The 18,708-nt window shown below is 38.2% G+C and overlaps 2 protein-coding genes across 5 annotated transcripts in view; one reads left to right on the top strand and one right to left on the bottom strand.

Moving 5' to 3' along the window:
* Nucleotides 1-1,482: 1,482 nt before the first annotated feature.
* Nucleotides 1,483-10,702, bottom strand: STRADB (STE20 related adaptor beta). Of its 4 annotated transcripts, none has more exons than XM_065670058.1 (12): nucleotides 10,147-10,702; nucleotides 8,405-8,461; nucleotides 7,981-8,061; nucleotides 7,512-7,611; nucleotides 6,746-6,867; nucleotides 6,171-6,279; nucleotides 5,569-5,692; nucleotides 4,832-5,003; nucleotides 4,571-4,675; nucleotides 4,116-4,345; nucleotides 3,527-3,569; nucleotides 1,483-3,057 (listed from the first exon to the last, which is right to left on the bottom strand). In XM_065670058.1, exons 2-12 carry the CDS (start codon nucleotides 8,414-8,416, stop codon nucleotides 2,905-2,907), a joined length of 1,251 nt encoding a protein of 416 aa, XP_065526130.1. In that variant the 5' UTR covers nucleotides 8,417-8,461; nucleotides 10,147-10,702; the 3' UTR covers nucleotides 1,483-2,904. The 4 variants fall into 4 exon arrangements, with proteins under 4 accessions (XP_065526130.1, XP_065526131.1, XP_065526129.1 ...); XM_065670059.1 differs by having other exon boundaries at nucleotides 6,171-6,249; nucleotides 10,195-10,702; XM_065670057.1 differs by having other exon boundaries at nucleotides 10,195-10,701.
* Nucleotides 10,703-10,708: 6 nt separating this feature from the next.
* The window catches only part of TRAK2 (trafficking kinesin protein 2), a 29,110-nt gene continuing 21,110 nt past the window's right edge, over nucleotides 10,709-18,708 (top strand). Inside the window, exons 1-2 of the mRNA XM_065670053.1 lie at nucleotides 10,709-10,970; nucleotides 17,697-18,028. Coding sequence (XP_065526125.1) covers nucleotides 17,992-18,028 — 37 coding nt within the window. The 5' untranslated portion in view covers nucleotides 10,709-10,970; nucleotides 17,697-17,991. The remainder of the gene's footprint in view (nucleotides 10,971-17,696; nucleotides 18,029-18,708) is intronic.

The following is an 18,708-nucleotide window of genomic DNA, read 5'->3' as shown; positions in this document are numbered from 1 at the left end:
GGGAGGAGGGGAAGCCAGGAGGAAACAGAGACAGGACACCTGACCCAGACCAACGAAAGAGGTATTCCATACCACAGCACGTCATGCCCAGTATATAAACTAGGGGAGTTACCCGGAAGGGTTAGATCACTGCTCCGGGCGGGCTGGGTATCAGTCGGTGGGTGGTGAGCTGTTGTATTCTCTTCCCTTGCTATTTCCCTTATCATTATTATTACTGGTGGTAGCAGTAGTGGTTTGTGTTATACCTTAGTTACTGGACTGTTCTTATCTCAGCCCGTGGGAGTTACATTTTTTCAATTTTCCTCCCCATCCCTCGGGGAGCAGGGGGGAGGACGGGGTGGGGGGGGGAGTGAGAGAGCAACTATGTGGTTCTGAGTTACTGACTGGACTTAAACCACAACAGAGGGTGTGGAAGGTAACTTCTTGACCCAACTGGTGTGTAACCTACCTAGGGGAGATGCCTGGCTAGATTTGCTGTTCACAAATGGAAAAGGACTGGTGGGTACTGTGATGGTTGGAGGCCGTCTTGGGCAAAGCACAACAAATAGCTGTTTCCAAGAACTTTTTTTCAGAGGTAATTGAAACTTCCTTAACAATATGATTATGTGTGGTTTTTAATGTTAATTATTTCTTATTTTGCATTATTCTTTGATAGAAAGTTAATGAGCAGACCAGAAGCAAACATATTCCATGTCCTAGGTTTCAAGTATTTCTGGTTATTTTAAGAATTACTATAAGTTACAGTGCCTCTTAATTGCTTTTGTTTGACAATAATGAAGTTGTTGAAAAGAATAGTTCTAACAGGAAGGACTTGTGAGCTTTTTAACTTACAAAATGGTTTCATTTTCTTCTTGAAAGTTATGTCAGTACAGGAGCTGGACAGGTATTTAGAGGTATTTCCCTGCTCCCCCCCCCCCCCAGAGAGACACCAGCAAAGTAACTCCACTGGAACACCTAGTTGTTTAAGTGAATTTACAATGATTTTGTTACATCCAAGTTCATTTATATAGAGTGCAGGGCACTGTTGTTTCAAGAAAAGCTTGCACATACTAACAGTTAAGCTGCCTGAAATTTTCTGCAATTTTTCTTCAAAAAAGTATTAATGTTTATTCAGAAGTATGTAATCAAAATACATACAACTTCTTGTGTATTCTCACATATTTGACTCAGTTTTTACATGTGCTGTTAGTCAAAAGTTACTTGCAGATGCTCCATAATGTATTTGATTTGAAAATACTTGGAATTTGTAGTGGTTAAGAATTAAGAATGTGGGGTCCATGTCAAAATACTATCTTCTCTCAGAGTAAATAATATTTTTATGATCAGGGTAAGTTTCTAGTTTAGACAACTATTTTCTTACCTAATGATTGACATACATAAATATGAAACTTCCTACCTGCAGCAACAGCAGCTGTTATTATGACAAGACTATGGAGAAAACAGAAGTACAAGAATTACAGAAATAAATGGAGACAAGGTAAGTTAATTGAAAGTTTTTTAATCTGAAGTTTCACATATTAAGATTTGAAATATAGAGCTCTCTCTTCACAGCATAATGAGTAGAATCAACTTTTTTGTTAATACTTTAATGTAGTCATTTAGAATTTTCTGTCGGTCTCAGGCTTGTATTTCAGTCATTTGGTCTTCAAGGCTTTGTAGTAAAGCTCCTGACAAAACAGCAGTATTCTCAAGGCTTGTTGCAGACTGGCTCAGCTATGGAAGACTTAATATGAAATGCTGTTTATGTTGAAAATATAAAATACAGACATTTGATAGCTATTTATACTTTTTTTTTTCCTACGGACATAACTTGTATCAGTAAAGTACTAGTGGCTTGGGACCCAACTTGCTAAAACACAGCTTGAATTGCCTGGTACAATATAAGAGATGACAACTTACTGAATTGTAGGGAGAAAGACAGTTTTTCATCTGACTTAAAACAGAGAAGTTCACTAGGATCCTAAGGAGGTTTATTAGGTTTTTGTTATGGGTGAATCCATCCATGGGAATTTAAGCTTTTGCTTGCCAGCAGCAGTGCAGTGAAGTTTAATGCATGTTGCCTGTTCTTTTAAGAAAACAGTACTAGGTTCTGGTAAGTCCTGGTGAACAGGAATACAGTATAAATAAAAATATGTACAATAACTTTAGATTTTTTAATGTGTTTTTTCAAACTTAACCCGTACTGTTATAACTTGAGACTTTTATTGCATAGTAAGAGATCCTCAGATTAACTGCTAAAATGACACAACAATAAATGGAGATGCAAACCCACAAACTTGTACTAAGAATGTAGACAAATGCAAGAGTATGAGTCACATTTTCAAGTACCTTAACTTCTTGGGAAACACACAGTATTAAAACTGCATGAAATATTATGCATAGCTAACTTCTGGCAAGTATGACAGCACATCAAATGAGAAAAATGCGTTTTGGATGTATGAAAAGAGAAACATTTATCTGCATAAGCAACTAATTTGTGCAGTTTCAAATTTAGACTTGGAAGATTTCTCTTCACTAAAATAATTTGGGTGATAATGAAAAGACAGATTAAGCAAGGTCACAGGCAAAACCCAAGCCTGAATTCAGAAAGGCACATGGAGTGCAGCAATATGAGCTGAAAATACAGCACACAGTATGATTACAGCAGGAACTCTCTTAGGAAATATTCTGAAAGGTAGATAAGCATTCAGCTATTCTCTACATACAGTTTTCCTTATGGTCAGAAAGTGAGGCATGCTACATTTCATTATGCCAACAAAATAGTTAATGAAATAGGGCCACTTCAATGGCATTTTCAAGTACATCTCGTCTTACTGTATCTTAACCATACAAACTAAAGCAGCAAATAAAAATCACATTTTCCTTCTTTGAAGCACAGGAGAGGTATGATTGTTTGGTATTTATTTAGAAGTCCCAGTCTGTATCATCTTGATTTGCAGTAATATGTCCAAGTTCAGTCCCAACTGTTGTTGAGGGCAGTGCCAAGAACTCTGATCTGTTATTTTGAATAGGAGGTGGTAATAGAGACAGTAGTGAATTCTGTGTTTGTTCTTTTATCTAGAAAGAAGAAAAGTTAAAACAAGACTGCACATAAAAGTCTACATAACCTTGCATCTGGCTTCATTAAAAGCATGTGAAAATCACAGCCATGTTCTTGCATATTACAATACTGAAAATAATAGGATGAGGGTTTTAGTTTTCTTCACTCTAGAGTAAGCTGAATTAGTCTTTGAAGACTAATTACAATGGCTATGCAGTTTTTTGGCTTTAAATTAAGAATATTAACCATTATTAGTTAGACTGTCTTCAGTTAAACCAACTTTATCAAAGGGGAAATAGATCACTTATGCTTGCTATACTCTACCAAATACCATTTTAAGAAAAAAAAAAGTAGTCTGAAGCAGATACACTGTTACAGGATGGTTTTTGGCTCCAGCTAACTTAATTTTTTTGTAATCCAACTCTTAGTATTTTGTGGCTTATTTAGGCTATAGCTATGTCATTTAACAAAATATAGTAAACTCACCTGTCTGAAGAACGTATGCGAAAGCAAACTGCTTGCTGATGGCCTGGATCATAAAATGAACAATATAATTATGTTTTTGAAAGTAAATTCTGCTTCTGGAAAATGGGCCAGTCTCACAGATCAATTTAAGCCCTGTGTATTTTCATCCCCAAGACAACTGTGAAGCGTGAGAAAAGCAGCACAGGATTCCAACATTCTATGCCTCAATTTGTAGTGAAAACACTACTAAAGAAATTATTTCAAAAGGCTTTAATGCCTCATTCAGAAGAGACATGGTACGGAAAACATATACTTCAGATTTCTGTTTTCTTCTTGGACAAAGTACGTGTTTAAAAATTAATTCTACTTGTTACAGAGTACACTTATATTACAAGAAATTTAGGAGTCAAACAACTTTAAAAGCATGGTTCCTTTAACAGACAAGGTAATTCTTAAATTACAAAACCAAAGGTAAGTGTAGTGTTTTGCGTAGTACCTTCTGGTCTGAAATTCTGACTTGAACAGTATTCAGCTAACTACTGCATCCTAAGTTGTGGGCTGTGTGTCTTAGATTGAAATAACAGAAAATTAGTTTTCACCAGAATGTTACCTTTTCTCAGGGTCCTGTTGCAAGCAAAGTTGTACCAAGTTGTGGAAAGCAGGTGAAAACGTTTTGGAAAAGGGAATTTGTAGTCTTTCACTGGTCATTGTGCGTGTCATGCTCTCACCAATTCCAGAATCAATACCTGACCGGGAATTCTTTATCCTGGATTCCCCACGGGGAAATGTATTTATATCCCAAGGACAGTATGTGGGACCTTTCAGCTTTTGCAGCAGCATCTAGTAGAAAGGAATAGCAGTACAAGAGTTCAAAAGCTATCCAGACCTATTCAGGTTAAGATGTGAAACTCCAGTAATGGAAGGAATTATTTGATCTAAAAAGAAGCATGTGTACTTGAAGTAACAAAAACCAGCCACCATTTCAGCAGGAATAGTACTGGTTTCTATGAGTAAGTAAAAAAAAAGCTCAGTGTTTTGAAGCAGAAATAGAATTTAGTATCATACCTGAGTGCGAGGCATATCTTGAAATGGAACATGTCCATTGGCTAATTCACATGCTGTAATTCCTACACTGTAAATGTCAGACTTCATGTTATACCCAGATAAATCCTGTGAGAGAAAGAGACCTCTACTCGATCACTAATGCCATTGAGCATTGCTGACAAAAATACAAGTGTCTGTTTCAAGGCAAGATTCTAATACCCTGTTATCTATATGGGATTATCTACAGGACAGACTGAAAAATTAAGTGTAATTTATACTAACCTGTCTCAGTAGTTCAGGACTCAGCCAAGGAAGCACAGATGTACTAAACTGGGGGAAATCATATACCACCTTTGACTTTTGTCCATTGTTGACTAAACTGTAGAGGTTGTTTAAGCCAGAGAGAGAAACCAGCCCATCCCCTGAAATCAGAATGTGGCTAGCTTTAATATTCCTGTAACATAAAGTGGTAAATTTTAGTTATAGGAATTACTCAAAGCATTACTAGAGTAGAAAGGCTTTCATATTTCATGAACTTATAATAAGATGTTAGTGTGCAGCTCTATTTAGCAGATTATTTTCCTGGAAGTTCTTCACTCAGTATGAGTTGTCTTTTTAATACAGCCCTAAGAAAGAGCAGAGATTGGAGGGGTAAGAGGAGGGAGGAAAGGCAGCCAGAAGAAAGAGCCCTCTTTCCCTGCAAAGGGTGTAAAGTAAGGAAACCCTTTCTACAACTCTGATTCTCTTCTGCTTCAAAGAGACAAAGCCAAACAGATGTATAATCCCTGTAGCAACTGGCTTTAAGTAATGTATGAATACTGTTCTTGCTAAGCTTCTACAAACTTGGTTCTGCTCTATTATTGAAAAAAGAAAAAAAATGGTTCTGCACTGTCTGATGTAAGAAGGTATATAGAAAAAGGAAGGAGACAACACTAGCTGAAAATGAGTTTTGAAGCAAATCTAAATTCTTAATAAACTTGAGGCTGTAATCTGATTCTTACCTATTGACATTCTCCTACCTGTGAATGTAGCCATTCTGGTGCATGTAATTTAATCCTCTGATTGCACCAAACAGAATGTTCCCTATCAAAGCTTCACTCATTCCTTCAGGAAAATAAGTCTTCAGCAGGTGTCTAGCTGAACCTGAAAGTGAAAAAAGCTAGCTAAGCCTAACAAGTCTTGTTAAATTACTCCTTTGTGCTTGCTTCATTGTACACATTCATCAAGAGTGGCATTCTCATTGTTGCTTTGACTGTGGGACATCAAGAACAGTTACATGCATCCATCAGGCAAAGATCACATTCCAGTCATCATCAAACCTGTATTCAATCTAGACAAGTTTTCTGTTGGCAAAATCCAAAGTTGTATAAAGTCAAATAAGTTTCCCAATTACCATTCTTCATGTGGTGGGTGTTAGGACTAAGTGCAATTTAATGCAGTTCAAATACCAGTCTTCACCAGGAAAGAAGATTTTGTACAGAAGACTTCTCTAAAAAATGGTTTGAGAAAGCTTGCTTTCTACAAGACTGGAGATGCTTGAAGAAAAACCTGTCATGGACCATGTGGCCAAAACTGTATCCACTTTTTTTACTATTCCAAAATTGCAGTTAACAGTTCTTACCATAGGCCATGAATGGGGAGATGACCCAAAGCCAACTACCAGCTGTAAACACTGTCCAAAGCGTCATTACATTGGGATGCTGGAAAAAGTGGGATAAAACCACTTCATTCTATGGAATTAAATGAAAGTGGATGTGTTAACCACAAGACAACAGTCTTAAGAGCATTAACTACATCAGTAATCAGTAGAAAGAACTGTTCCCTGTGTGAATTTATACAAAGTTGCAGGTGATGTACATAGCCTGCAATAGAAATGTAAATAACTTGCCTATAATTGCATTTGTCTGAAGTAAATCTAGTTTTGCTCATAGTCCAAAATTTTAGTGTAAATACAGAGTACAGAACATGTTTCAAAGAAAAGGTTGTACGATTACAGAAGTATTTCTAAAACACTTGTCAGCTGTTTTCTTCAGAAAGCTACTCTCAAATTTACACATGCCTTGTGTTTATATTCTACTCCTTTGGAGGAAAAACTTGACTGAAATGAGCTAGTACAAACACAAAGGCTACATCTGTTTAGTAATCTCATAATTTCATCACTGTCTTCACCAGACTTGTGCAGAAATGTTGCTTTACCTGTAAGGCTTTCAAATGCTCTTCAGAGCAATTTTCTAGGTCTGTGATCCTTACAGCAACTTGCATGCCTGTAGGCGTATGCCGTGCAAGGTAGATTGAAGTTAAGTTGTTGAACCTCCTTCCTGAAACCAGAAGTGGCTACCTTAACATTGGAAAATATAATAATCCACCACAATTTCCTTCTTATTTAGAGAAAAATTTATATTTCTAAAACTGCAGTTGGTAGCAGCATTGCCTTTTCTTTAAGAATGTTGAGAACTTATGCAGTTGCAGCAGAATATATCCAGCAAAATTAAAGCATGGCTCTGCTATTCTTACAACAACTTAAGGGTGTTGAAACACTTTTTGGTATCAATTATACATCTAAAGGAACAGCACTTTTAGCATGCATATTCACATAAACATATGCATGCACGGTAGCATTGGGGGCAGCCATCCTTAGGACAATCACCTTGGGCAGCCAAGTGACAGGACATGATGTTACTTAATGCTGTATTTATTGTCCACATAATACAGATTTAGAAAACTGACATGCACAAACATCAAGAGAAAAAAAACAGGTATTTACTGATTTTTATCAATATCTTAAAATAGGGATTGCAAACATGAGAAATATTCTGCACTTTTCTCAACTAAAGAGACACAAGAATAGTTCTAGTCGGCTGATAATACATTTTCCAACTTCATATTTACTGCAGTTAGCAATAACCTACTGAGAGCATGCATCTGCAGGCACAAGAAATATTTTAAGGTATGCTTATTTTACCTATTTGCAGCTGGAGTTCATAGTGAGAGACATTAGAAGAGCAAAATACCATTTCATTCCTTCCTGTAGATGGGGGAATCCAGGCTAGATCAGAATCAGCCTGAAAATGAGGAAAAACAGTTCTCAAAATGACTATGTAATTTTAAACATTTACATGTTAACGCAGAAATATCAGTAATTAAAATGCTAAGATCAAGTCTTCAAGTCGTAACATACAAGCTGTTGCTTCTACCATTACACTGAGACACAGTTTTATGAACTACTTGTTTTGCGTGTGTTTGTTTTTAAACTCGTACAAGATTGAGAGTAATACTTTGTTACCTATAGTCTTCTTCCAGAGTGAAAGTCCCTAAGTACTCTGGTTACTTTTGCTATTAACATTTTAAGAAGTACCTCTAATAAGATTATTTTTAATATGCACCAGCTTCATATTTAATGCTGCCAGTTAATGTTCCTGGTTTCTCCTTACCAGGCATTCATCGATGCTGCTCTCAGATAGCTCTTCTGGTCTGATCGATTCAACTGGTGTACGTAGAATACAGGAGCAGTCCTTAAGAACAGAAATAAGTGAATGTTACTGGAGTCGCTGCAATTTATTAAACACAGCCATGGGAAAACATCAAAAAGTAACCCTATAAACAGGAGTTCAGAAAGCTTTCTGCTACAAATCAGTCAAGCAAGAGGTTAAAAAACATCGCAGAACACATACATGGCAGATCTAGAGAGGAGAGATACTGAACAGTCTCCTTCGGCAAAAGTTGATACTACAATGTTTAAATACCACAGTACTGTGGAAATCCCCTCAAGCACGGCATTTCACCAGAACTTTTTCACATTAAGGTATGACTGGGTAACAAGGTACAAGAGCTAAAGGTTTTTAAATACGAACTTACCAAACAAGACATGGAACCACTTTAGATCAGGGGAAAAGACATATACACCCATTTATCCTAGAAAAAAATAAGTAGCAATGTAAAATTGTATATAAACCTGTGATAAATGTCCCTAATCAGGGGCATTGTGAGGCATTCTGCTTGGTTAACACACACACACAAAACCCCCCAAAACTACAGCTCTGGGAAAGCCCGCTTCTGTTGAGCAGCATATAGATTTCAAACTCCATTCTGAGGATATGCAACATACATTCAAACTCAAGTTTTCCTTTTTTGATTCATGAGTTTAGAGGTGTTATTACCACTTCTGAACAGACAATTTAATTGCAAGTTAACTGCGTAAGTGCAAAAAGTAAAACTGTATGGAATAATGAACTGCTGTCAGTTTATAGGAAAAGAAATAATTATTTGTTGTTTTAAAGGAGCACAGTTGTGCTAGCCAGATCTCGGCTCAGCTCTGTGCAGCTGAACTAGCTCACAAAAGAAAAACCTACCCAGAAGCAACTGCACTTTACATTTCACAAGTGAGAGAGGAAATACTATTGTAAGGGACTTGAGTAAAAAGGAAAAAAAAGGGAAAAAGAAAAAAAAGAGGGGAACCAACTCTGATAATTATCACTCTACCTAGGGTACAGAATCAGCATTCGAACACCCTTAACATATCAGAGTAGCCACTCTCAAAGTCCTCCAACAGACTTTATGTCTGATGCTTTGAAAGTTTGAACAGTAAGGAGAGAGAGAATGACTACGTCTAATAAGCGTATCAAGTCTTCTGAAGCATAGAAAAGACTAGTTAATCTACTTTAGCTACAAGCAAGTCTTCCTTGATGGATTCTATCTGGTGGCTGACGTAAGTCATAAAGTTCCACGTTAATATGCAATTATTGCTTGAAAGTTAACTTTCAAAAGGTGAAGTATTATATCAGAAACTGATCATTTTGTTTATCAAGGAGCTAAGCTTGATTATATCTCACATTTATGTACGCTATGTAATCAAGGCAACATTTTTAAAAGCTAACAAGCTCCCATCCACTGCCAAATATCCCAGCCACTCCTAATCCTTAATATTTTACCCTGAAAACCTGTTTGAAGTGAAGAAACACTGTAATTCCTTATTAAAGATAACAAATGGAGACAAAAGGAGATCCTTAATAAGTACTGAGCACCTTCAGAGGATCAGGGCTTGCCTTACCCAACTTCACTAAGGAAGTGTGGCAGAGTACAAGAAAAGAATAAATACAGGTGCTTCAAGATACTGTCCAGCACTGTAATGGCTGCAGCATCCTTCTGCTACCTGGAAAGAGATACCTCATTCCATTATACAAGATAATTTATTCTGTTTCTTGGAATATAAAACCACAAAAGCTAAGGTGAAGAATAGTGTCATAATAACTATATAAACTACATCAAATCATAGTAGAATTTGTTTAAAGGTGTATCGCCAGCCAACGGAATCACCCATGTTCTACAATTGTTCAAGTCACATTACAAATGTAAGATTTTTATTTTTCTTATCTAGTTTAACATTGCTTCCATTTTTAATGCGGTTTTGGATCATGTCCCTACATAAATCTTTTCCCCATTTCCACATTTTTCTTTCTGAGTACAGAAAGGCTTTTTGGTGTTTTGTCCTGCGGATAGTGACGGTATTGCACAGCTGAACTCGCACATTCATCCCAGCTTGGCCAAAGCTTCAGATACAGTGAGCGATACAGGGGAAAAAGAAAACCCGAAAAACATGCCTGTGAGCCGGGGGAGCGCGGAGGCTCTGGAGCCCAAAGCCCACGTACCGCGAACGCACGTTACTCCGGTTCTGCTGACGCCGGGCAGCTCAAGTCTATTTAAGTGTCTGGAGCAACGGAGACAGCTCTCGATCGTGCATCTCGAGTTAGATGATCCGTCCGTGACAGAAGTAACGGAACGCGAGAGGCCGACTCCCCGCGGCTCTCCCAGCAAAGCTCCTCATTGCTCCGTTACACCCGCACTCCTCGGCGAATCCCCTCCTCCTTCGCCAGGCGGCCGTTTAACGTTGCCTCCGCCTCCCCGCTCTCTCCCGCTGCTGCCGGGATCGGGATCCGCCGCCGCTCCCCTCAGGCGGCTCTCGAGCTGGGCGTGCTCCGCTCCCCACTCCCCAGCCCGCCGGGCTTCTCCTGTCGCCGTGCTGAAGGCGCGGCTTGCCCGGAACCCTGGCGTTCCCGGGAGGCCCTGCAGGGAGGCAGGGCCCGCTCCTACCCGCCGCAGCCTGATGTTGGGGTCAGCGGCCGGCGGGCCCGCCGAGCCGATCCGCCAGCCTAGAAGCCCGCCCCGTTCCCCGCCCCTGCTGAGCCGCTGGGGGTATCCCAGCCGCCAGCGCCAAGCGGCCCGGCGCATTGTGGGGCTCGTCGATTGCGCCGGCGGGCGGCCCCTCGGCTCCGCGCGGTGAGCTGGGGGCTGTAGTTCGGGGGCTGGAGCCGGGCGGAAGCCATCGGCGTCCTTCCTCAGTCGCTGATTTATTACATGCGGGGCTATCGCCCGTCGGCCTCGGGCAGCGTCGCGGAGGAGGAACGCCGGAGGAAGCGCGGGGCGGGTAAGAGGTGCTCGGCGGGTAGCTCTGTAGCACCAGGGGTGAGGTAGCGTACTGCCTCCTCTCTGCCACACGTGTTAACCTCTTTGGTGCTGCGTCCTTCAGCCGCTCTCCCTCGGGGCCCTTCCCAGCTGGGCCGCGGCACCTCCCACGTTCCCCGGGGGAGATCGGCTGCGCCGTGCCGGCATAAAGAATTCTTGTTCCGTTCGTGTGTTGCAGCTGATTGAGGTCTTTCCACGGTTTTAACGTAGACTGGTAGTACATTAAGCTTTATGTGTTCAATATGTGTGCTTACATAGGAGTCAGATGCTAGGCTTTGGCTGCGCGTGATGGCTGTGGCTGCAGGCGCGGTGGCGGCGTGACCTTCAGCGAGCTACGGAGTTCCTTCCTGCCTTGGGAGTACCCATGGCCGTATGGGCTGTCCTTGCAGGATTCTGTTACCTCTCTTAGGAGGCAAAGATTGATGACATTTTAGTTGTGGTCCTGCTTACATATGGATTTGAGGGCAAGGAGATGTTGGCTTCTGTCAGCTTTTTAATCCCATTGTTAGATTCGGATCAGCTGATTAAACTGTAATAAGACTATCAATAAATGTCTTTTATTCTGTCAACTGTCATAGTGAAAAAGCCCTATGTGGTGTTGCATCCTTGGTGGTTTTTGTTGGTTGTTTTTTTTTTTTTTAATGCAGTCTTCGGTTGTGAGCTGTTACATATGTGTTTGGGTTTTGGCTGTGTTTCAGAGTTACTGTTGACTGACTGCAAGAGTCTGATGCAAATGGTAAATAACTTTTCGCACAACATTATGCATTTTAGGTTTTCTTCAGATACTTGTTAGCTTTTAAAAGATGTATTCCTGAGTAAAAATAGATAGGCTTCTCTAATTACATTTACACTGAAGCTGTACTGGGGGTAAGTCGAATACATGAAATTTGTGAGCTCTGGTGGTGGTGTCGCCTATTAGAGACCAGTAATCAGTGTATCAGGTTTCTATTATGAGTATCTGAAAATGTGGCTTAATGAGTAGAGTGTTGGAAAATCACAGACTTTTTGATGGTGGTTTGCCTCTAATAATGGGCTTGAATTAATCTTGTGTAGTAGGAATCTTTCAGGAATGATAAATATAACTTGTTGATTATTTTTGCAAGAAGATACAAAAGTAGCATCTTCACAGAGTTGGTTTCAAAAGAAATGACAGATCCTTTTATCTAGTTAGATTGGTAGTGATACCCTCATGACTGAGATCTTTCTGGTTTATTTTAATAAGTAAGAATTGTAACTGTTAAAAGACTGGGCACTACCTGGGGTGTGTTTTAAGAAACTTAAACTACTTCCTTGGGTGAATTCAGCTATGCATCGACTGGAAGTATTAATGATTTCAGTTAGCTTAAATGTTATTTTAGTCTACTTCAACTATATAGAGAACAAGCTTTGACTTTTAAAAGAAGCTTCTAACAACCTTTATAATGAAATAATAGCATACCACTTGCCTCAAGAGTATATATTACTTTTTTGTACACTCTGGCCAACAAATGCTCAATTAATGACAGTTCTTTATTTTCTAAAAAAAAAACCAAACAAAAAAAAAACAAACCAAACAAAAAAACAACAAAAGGTTGGTTCCCCTGTGATTGTAACATTACTATATGTATACATCATTTGTTGCAGGTGCTTTTTCTCCAGAAGAAAAAATTCTACCTGAAAGAAATCATGTATACCTGTAGCAGTGTTATGAGTGTGCATTTATGAAATAGAATTGGGAATTAATAAAACTTGATACGGGTATTTCATGTAGGTAGCCTTCATAGTTTCAAAGTTAGACTTCAATTAAGCATATGCTATTTTTACACTGTGTACTAAGGATATTGTAAACAACCTCCAAGCATGTAGGACTTAAAAAGTCTTAACCATCAAGCAGTGGTATTCAACAGTGTACATATACACATAAAGCATATATACATGTACTTAACAGGTAGTTTTGCCACTTACGGAAAGTATGGGTTATTGGAAATGACCGCCAAGGAAAAAGTGAGTCTGGCTTGGCATAACTCTGGATAAATAGGATGAGGGAATCTTTGTGGCCAGCTTTATGATGCCCTTGATATTCATCATCCTCTAAGAAGTGTTTGTGGCTTCATTTTTGTTTTGTTTTCTTACAGTTCCTTTCTTATACCATCCTATTGAAGGTGTTGCAGGTTTGCTTATGATTATTACACTTGTTATAAGGATTGTATTGGCATACTCTTTTAAGTGATGTATTTTTTTTTTTTCCTTACATGAGAGAAACTCAAGCACTAAGTGGGTTTCTTTAGGGATAGTAATGGCTGAAAATAATAGGTCTGAAGCACACAAAAAGTGTTAATTGTGATAGACAAAGTTTGTGTTCACATATATTTGGTTTTGGTATATAGTCCTTTGTCCTTCATCTCATACAATATAGTATTGAAGGATTTGGCCTCTGCTTCTGAGCACTAGTCACAGGAATGTTTTGGCAACAACTCAGCATGGTCATGTTTGCCGTGAGAGCAGAAATGTTTTATTAACCTTGAAATGCAAAATATGTTTATTGTTATTAGCTGGCTTGACATCATTCAATTGTAGTAATAAAAAAGTACTGTGGTAATGGTTGATACTTTTTTTTTTTCTTGCTTATTTACATAGAAGTAAAATTCGGCATCTCAGGAAAATTGACTCATTCAATTGGCCTCCTTTTGGAAAATGAATGGTGCCTTCTCTCTTAATCATAAGTTAGAATCTTCTTTGCTTTTGGTAATTTGTGTTGGCTGTGGCCTGATGTCTTGCACCCTGTAATTGTACAGAGAAGCAAATCTAGTGTAGTCTTTCCATGTACTTGTGAGAAGTCAACTCATGTTGCTGCTCTCAACAAATGGAAAACAGGAGAAATAACAGGATATTTATGTTTGAGTTTTGATGTCCTCAGTATAGATGCCAATATTTTGGATAATTTTTTAACTTTTTATGCACAAAGAAGTTAATGCATACATTTGTTTGTCTACAGTTTCCAGTTGTAAAAGCAACTCATTTCACCTTTCTGATAATTCAAATTCGAATTAGAGCTCTCTAGAGGTAGAACGTCTTCTGAACAGTAGTCTGAAATAAATTGGCACAACTTGAATTGTTCAAAGAGGTAATTATAAAGATGAGGCAATATTTTTTAAGGTCTTAGAGCCATTTCAGCTTCTCTAAGGCTTTACTCAATGTTGCCTTTGCAAGTTAATCTTGGCTGAGATCTTCTGAGTCACTGAAGGAAAAATTAATAAAATCTCCTGTCATGTGGTCAGGAGAACTTATTTTTGTCTCTTTGCTACTAAGATCAAACCATACATTGAACTATCAGTGGTTTAATGGAGTATGTGTTTCCTATTCTTTTAGTTTTTCTAACCGATACGCTGTGATACCTTACAAGTTAGTAGACAATTGATGTGTATTCCTGGTAATGCTTTTAACATGTTTTTCCAGCCCTATTTTTTTTTTCTTTGTTGGTTATGCTTTAATTTTTGTACAGTTTTCATTGGGAGATTTGTCAGGTCTTGTTATACCATGGGTGAACAGTAAGAATATTGCTTGGGTCGTAAGTGGTAGCCCTCCACAGTTTAAAAAGTACTTCTTGGTATGAAGAGGCTCCAGCATTGCCTTTCTTTTTGTGTTTCTGTTTCATTTTCCATGCACTGACGATCTAGCAAAATTCAGAGCAGCTTGGATTCTGTGGGGCAAATGCAAAAGGCCAGGGACTAATTCTCACTTCTACAAGAGATCTTTTTCTTAAGCAAGCTATAGGTACTCCTGGTTTTAGCTTACTGTTTCAAGCCACATGATAATTGAAATGTCCTTGTGGTTTAAGCCCAGCCAGCAACTAAGTATCACATGCCACTCACTCACCCCCAAGCACATTCCAAGTGGGATGGGGAGGAGAGTCGGAAAAAGTGTAAATGCCCATGGGTTGAGATAAGAATAGTTTAATAAATAGAACCAATAATAATAGTAGGAAATAGAGAGCAGGAGAGAAGAAGGAATGAACTCTGCCCACCCCAAGAGAGAAAAAACCCCAAACCAACACAACCTCAAGTGATGCACAATACAATTGCTCACCACCTCCTGACTGATGCCCAGCCAGTGCCCAGCGGCAGCCAGGCCCCCCCCAGCCAGCTCCCCCTAGTTTATATACTGACCAATATACTGACCATGGTTTCTATGGTATGGAATATCTCTCTGGCTATCTCAGTTCTGACTGTGCTCCCTTTCAGCTTCTTGTGCCCCTCCTCATTGACAGAGTATGGGAGACTGAAAAGTCCTTGATCCTTGATAAGCACTAGTTAACAACTAAAACGTTGGTGTGTTATCAGCATTATTCTCATACTAAAGCCAAAACACAGCACCACACCAGCTACTAGGAAGAAAATTAACTTGGAATCGTGGAATAAATCGTGGAATAAAATTTAATTTAGAGAGCAGAGAAATATGCAGATCGAGATAGGTAAAATGTTGTTTGATATTTCCATTTCTCTTGAGCTTTCCCTGAAGAAAGCCACCTGAGAACACCACTCCTGCATATAGGCCATTCTCCAGTGTTTGAATTACCCTTGTTTTTAATATGTTCAATTAATCTGTAAAAAACTTAAATGTCAATGGGAAATTGGCATGCAAGTGAGTAGGGGTACAAAACTGCTAAGTACATCTGTGCAAATATAGTAAATTGACAGTTGACATCTTTATAAATCAAGTTTAAAAAAAAATACCTTAGGAAGTTTTCTGGTTTCTGTTTTGGATGTGTCTTTCTGCATGATTTAATAGTTTTAATTTCTAGACTATTTTTTTATAGCACGGTCATGTATTTTAAAGCCATGTTGTAAATTTTATGGGTTTTATCCAAATGTATTTAATTATAGTTGTAACTTGCAGGAGAAATCTGCACGTAGGAAATGGTTTTATAGCTGCAGAATAAAAGGGTCATGGAGTCACTTTCAGGGTGGTACTGCGCATTGCATTAGCTGGTTGAATTTCAAGAGAAATAGTTGCCCCACAGCATACTAAACTAAAGCTGTGAGAAGCATTGGAAATGTGAGCATTAACTTTTATGGTGTTTGCTTATCTTGCAAGTTTCTCCAAGGTTTTACAAATGAGGTTGCCCTTTCAGTTCAATAGCTCCGTGTTGGCCTGATGCTCTAGAAAACTTTGAGCCAAATTATTTTATCTTCCTTTTTTTTTCCCCTCTGGCTGAACTGTGATTGACCCGCAATAAATACTGTTTCTGCTTTGCAATACTGAGAAGAGAGATTAAATCCAATCCTGAGAAGATGTAACATGCATTTTTACATTATTAAAACTCAAACAAAAAAGATTCAGAGTTCTGAAGAAACTGTCCTGTGCTGCTGAATTTTGTCTTGCTATACAGTGACTCTTTTTATTACATGATAACATCATCTTAGTTGTGTAGATTTGCAGCAGTCTTCATAAGTGTATTCTGCTGTATTGAGTTGGTTTAGAAGGGTGTGGGTGCAGTTAATGCTTTTCAGTAATCCATTTAAAAAACACCCTCAAAAAAAATCACAAACTAATGTTGGAAGCAGCTGTGCATTCAGGCAGCAGATGTTTCTGAAGTCTCAGTCTTACTGGTTTTAATAATTGTCTATATATGGATAATAATTAAAACTGGTAAATAAATTATAATATAAATATAAAGAAATAAATGATGAAACAAGAAGATAAAGCTCATAAGTATGAGCTGATCTTAATAAAGTTCTTTTTTGGTCTCTGGCCAAAGTCTACAAGCGGATAAACTGGCAGGCTCTAGGCTTTCTTAAAAAAGCTCCTGCACTGTTTATTTTAAAATTGTCAAATGAGGGGTTGCCACAGACAGGGAGATGAACCTCTGATTGTTGTGCTTGGTGATGGGAGATCTTGAGCAAGTTTGTAATTGATGTAAGATTTCAAGATCATTTTGTATTTACTGAATGTAGGAAAAGGAAAAATGAGACTTTAGTTCTCTTCCATTTTATAGTTTTTGGTCATCTAGGACTACTCTGGTATTTTACATGGAAGGTGATTGACCAGTCTTGACAAGGGAACAGAAGAATTATTACTTTATTAAACTGTTCTAATAGGTTATCTCAGTTAGTCATGGTAGCTTAATTTCTGGCTTAAAAGAGACCCTGCTGAACAGGAAACACAAATTTTGTCATGATCCACAAAGTAAATGTTTGATAGATCCAATTTCTAATTAACAGACTTATAAAGGGGAAGAGATAAAAGCAAACAGTACTATAAAATGTTTAGTTTTTGAGGGCTTTTTTTTAACAATCAGAATGCTAAGAATGATGGTTTTGAAATCCTGCCTTTAGAATCCATTGCTTTAAATAAATGTAGTAAGTAGCCTGAAGAAAAAATCCATTTAGATGAAGCTGCTGTGCTTTACAGTAAAAGGGAAATGTCTCATTTCAGTGAATGAGCCTGTCATACACTATTACATGGAAGAGGAGGAATGGTATAGACAAACAGGTAATTGACAGAGTGTGCACTGAAGGTGACGTGCTATATCTGCAGGGAAAAGACATATCTTTAATGCTACATTTTACGTGTAATGTGTAAACTGGAAATTAATGTTCTTAGGGTGATAGTACAGGGAGGAGATTCAGACTGAGACATTAATTTACCTATCTCGTTTGAAAGAGCGATATCTGTTAAAAGTTTGGCATTCTCTTTGTTTTATTTCTAGATGATGGCTGAGCTGAGAAGTTTGTGAAGCTTACATGAAATATACTATAGATACTTCTGATCAGTTGTAGCCAAGATGAAATAAGCATGTTCTTAAATAGCAATCGATCTGGAGTATGAACCAGTCTACAGAAGTGAGCTGATGTCGGATTTGTTAAGTGTCTCAGTGGCTTGATGGCTCTCATTTACTCTGTATTTAGACCAAAGCCATCTTTCTACCAAAGCAATAAAGGGACAGTGCACAATCTGACTGTAGAATGCTATTTCCAAAGAAGTGAACTGTGAAGAAAGGACTCATGAATTTTGATCACAGGGGCTTGGAGAGCATCTCTGGTAAGTTGAAGAATTACTGTTACAAAGCATGAATGTATCTAGTATGTTACAGAACACCAACCTGAAAACAGTCTTAAGTTTCACATTCTTTGTATTGCTTCTCTGATACAGCAAATGAACAAAAATGGTGAGTCCTTTTAACTAGCTTGTAAAATCGGCTTCCATTGTAAAATGTTGTTTGTAAAAATTCTCAGTGTCAGTAATTAACACTGGCATTTTTCCATTGAAAGTTACTGAAGATAGTGTTCATCTTTAGTGGAAATGTTGGAAAGAAAATCATTGTATACCTTCAATATGCAGTATTTTAGCAACTTAGAATTAATGTTTCTTTGTATTTTGTTTTGGTGCGGTTTTCCCCCAATAATTGTGAAAGGATTAAGGAGGGAGTTTGACACAGGAAGTGGTAAACTTCCTTTCCTGGATTTTAAGTATCATGTTTCTCGGAGCGTGATTCTGTATCATAATAATGGATTTTTATATTTGTTCTCTGATTTCAAGGCATTATTCTGTTCATTTTTTGTAGTTGCTTTAAGATTATTTACACCTATGTTCATTGCCAAACAAAAAAATAAGCAGAAGAACAAAAAACTGAATTTCCTTCAGAAAAGGGAAGTGTAACTATGCCAAAGCCAATGAAACCTTACAAAATCAATAATGGTAGAATGTAGTTCTGTAGTTTA

Source organism: Lathamus discolor, chromosome 3, assembly GCF_037157495.1.
Source record: "Lathamus discolor isolate bLatDis1 chromosome 3, bLatDis1.hap1, whole genome shotgun sequence".
Lineage (NCBI taxonomy): Eukaryota > Metazoa > Chordata > Aves > Psittaciformes > Psittacidae > Lathamus > Lathamus discolor.
This window is presented reverse-complemented; position numbering and strand designations above follow the sequence as displayed.

What these genes read in the sequence shown, in the direction of transcription:
- STRADB (XM_065670058.1), bottom strand. An exon ending in AAGATATGCCTCGCACTCAG is followed by an intron (nt 4,346 to 4,570) that starts GTATGATACTAA and finishes CCTTTCTACTAG; the next exon opens with ATGCTGCTGCAAAAGCTGAA. An exon ending in CAACAGGACCCTGAGAAAAG is followed by an intron (nt 3,570 to 4,115) that starts GTAACATTCTGG and finishes TTTATGATCCAG; the next exon opens with GCCATCAGCAAGCAGTTTGC.